Source organism: Sinocyclocheilus anshuiensis, unplaced genomic scaffold (genome assembly GCF_001515605.1).
Source record: "Sinocyclocheilus anshuiensis isolate Anshui unplaced genomic scaffold, SAMN03320099.WGS_v1.1 scaffold492, whole genome shotgun sequence".
Taxonomy (NCBI): Eukaryota; Metazoa; Chordata; class Actinopteri; order Cypriniformes; family Cyprinidae; genus Sinocyclocheilus; species Sinocyclocheilus anshuiensis.
In genome coordinates this window covers 187742-190364 of record NW_015558605.1, presented here as the reverse complement: position 1 = coordinate 190364, position 2623 = coordinate 187742, and the positions used below count along the sequence as shown (strand labels likewise).

At 38.4% G+C, this 2623-nt stretch overlaps 2 protein-coding genes across 3 annotated transcripts in view; both read right to left on the bottom strand.

The window, feature by feature from the left end:
- LOC107680186 (gastrula zinc finger protein XlCGF57.1-like) overlaps nt 1-2623 on the bottom strand; it is a 398670-nt gene that overhangs the window by 394976 nt on the left and 1071 nt on the right. Inside the window, exon 2 of one of the 2 annotated variants that reach the window (XM_016475970.1) lies at nt 1263-1362. In XM_016475970.1, coding sequence (XP_016331456.1) covers nt 1263-1362 — 100 coding nt within the window. Of the gene's footprint in view, nt 1-1262; nt 1368-2623 lie in introns of those variants that run through there. The other variant, XM_016475971.1, reaches the window with a different exon arrangement.
- The window catches only part of LOC107680196 (gastrula zinc finger protein XlCGF8.2DB-like), a 163056-nt gene that overhangs the window by 159400 nt on the left and 1033 nt on the right, over nt 1-2623 (bottom strand). The gene's annotated exons all lie outside the window — the stretch shown is intronic.

The window sequence follows — 2623 nt, the reverse complement described above, 5'->3', positions numbered from 1 at the left end:
ATTGTGGATGAGTTCTTCTGTGTCATCACGTTCTATTAGTTCTACAGCTTCAGTTTCTGAACTTTCACGCTTAGTAACACATACAGCTGTTCCCTCACCACAGTGCAACAGTGAAAAGGGACCCCTTTCAAACAGTGTTGCGTTCCGAACGTTGTTTAAGCGACATACACCGGTATTGCGGTATTTTAAAAATTCATATCATTACAAAAATAAACACCGGTATTCGGTATGAACCGGTAAACCACCCAGCACTAATGCAGATTGCCAAATAATCTGCATCACATATCGGCCATCGGCTGACCTGATTTCTAAATATCGGCATCGGCCAAAGAAAAACCCAAATCGGTCGATCTCTATATGAAATTATATAAATGTATACATTTTCTGTCCCCATATCTTGAATTTTTTGATCGTTTTAAATGCATTTTAATAGACTGAATCATGCAGTGAAAGAACGCACTCTAAATTTGCACACGTGCACTGTTTAACCTACTAGACTTCATCACGTGATGTATGAGTGCAGTTTGTAGGTGTTTTTTGTTTGGTTTTTGTAATATACTCGATAATGTCAAATCGTACATCGTTAAAACAACAATTGCGATATTAATCGCAGACGATAATGTATATCGCACACCCCTAATGAATAGTTGTCATTGTTTTCAGTTCAGAAGTTGATATTGGGCAGTTAACAGTGAGGTTCCTATGTACTATCATTTAGGTTATTAATAAGTTCATTATTTTTATTTAATGCATGACATAATAACGGATGGAAGTAGGTGCTTCTCAGCTTGAAGGCAGCATTAGTATTTGCAGTGTTTCCACACAGACTTACACTCTATGTGTGGCAGCACTTCCCCCGGGGGAAACATATATTTACGCAAATTAATTCTCTGCCAGCAGGAGGTGCTTTTGGAGCGGAAGAGATAGTTTTCGCCTCGGTAACGGCTGTACACAAAGCAGCGCTCCGCTCACAAACGCTGCTTTATCAGGCATTACAGGCAAGATGAAATGAAAATGACATCCAAAATTTTCTGAAGACAGTTTCCTTCAGTTTTGACATTGTGGCAGGCCACAAATAAATCAATATATGGGAAACACTGGTATTGGTCTAGTCATGATATCTCAATATGTCTGCACACATGAGTCTCCATGTCAAATAAAACTATTTAAATGATGAAACTTACATGACATTCTTCAAAAATATCATTCATTTCTGTAGAGCCTGACATTTTAATAAGGATCCAATGAGAATGAAAACTCACCTGTTTGTTCCTCAGTATCTTCTTGTTTCACTCTGAATACTTCTTCAATCTTCACGTCTTCAATCTTCACGTCTTCACTCTCCTCTTTAATAAATGCCATCTTTATAATAGTGTGAATGGACAAAAAAAATAAAAAATCTAATCAATTCAGCTCCCTAGTTCAGCAGTCAGCGCACTGCTAAGAGAGTCTGTCATGTGGTAGAGTAACAACTTGTGCTATTTAACTGATTAGAGATCTCTAAAATGCTACTGTACTGAACATGGCACCCGACGACTAATTTACTATTTTTTGTTCTGTCATTTTGCTTTTTTTGATGTTGGATTCATCGCGGGTTTCCTCTTACGTCATACTCCGGGGTTACCTTATGTATTTATGCACATGCGCACTCTTCAAAAGCGGCACTTATTGAGGACGCGCAAAAATACATAGATTAAAATGCATTTTTATTTCCATATAATGGAAGATATAGATTGTACTGCATGTTTGCTTGCTTATTGTGTCCAAGAGCATAATTAATTTAACCCATATGTCTTACTAACAAGAAACATTGCTTCCAACCACAGGTCGTGAGCTGTAGTTCCTACCACGTAAGTTTGCAACACGGTTCAACGATTCAGTGTTTCCCGAAACTATAATTCGCAAACAATGTTGTAAATGACAGAACTTGTGACCATAGTTGACTAACAATGCTTTTGGGAAACGCACCCTAGGTTAGTTTCCCAGCGACTGAGCCTGAGCTGCACGATAAATCGAAATGGAATCGAGATCGCGATTCGACAGAAGCTGCGATTGTCATGCGTATCTTTCAGTGAAGCACGGTTCTGTGATCAGCAGTAAATCTCCATCCAAAGGCCAGAGGGCGCTCTCGTGCTGAAACTCCAAATACGCCTCGCACCCAGAAAAAGATTCAACTGCTTTCATTGATTCAACGTGACTAATAAACACACGACTATGGCAATATACGGTTTATCTGAGTTCTTATTATAATAATTTTCATTAAAATAAAGTATATTTATAATGCAGTGCCTTTATCACTGCTTAAATACTATGAAATATGTTGCGTGCCTTATTCTGTGTAAGAAGCCACATCATCTCACAGAAGGATTTATTTCAAACACTCGACTGACGTTATGAAGTGAGTTTGGAGTAAAAATATGTTATTAAATGTGGTATTTTCACATGCATTCAGATGGAGCAGCATTTACTACACAGAGCCGTAGTTCACTGAGAAGTAACGCAAACAGCTGTCATGATCGCGAACGATTTCTTAGATTTCATAATCGCGATTTTTTTTTGCGTAACTTGTCGGTGAGCTACGGCTGTGTGTAGTAAATGCCGCTCCATCTGAAAGCACGTGATG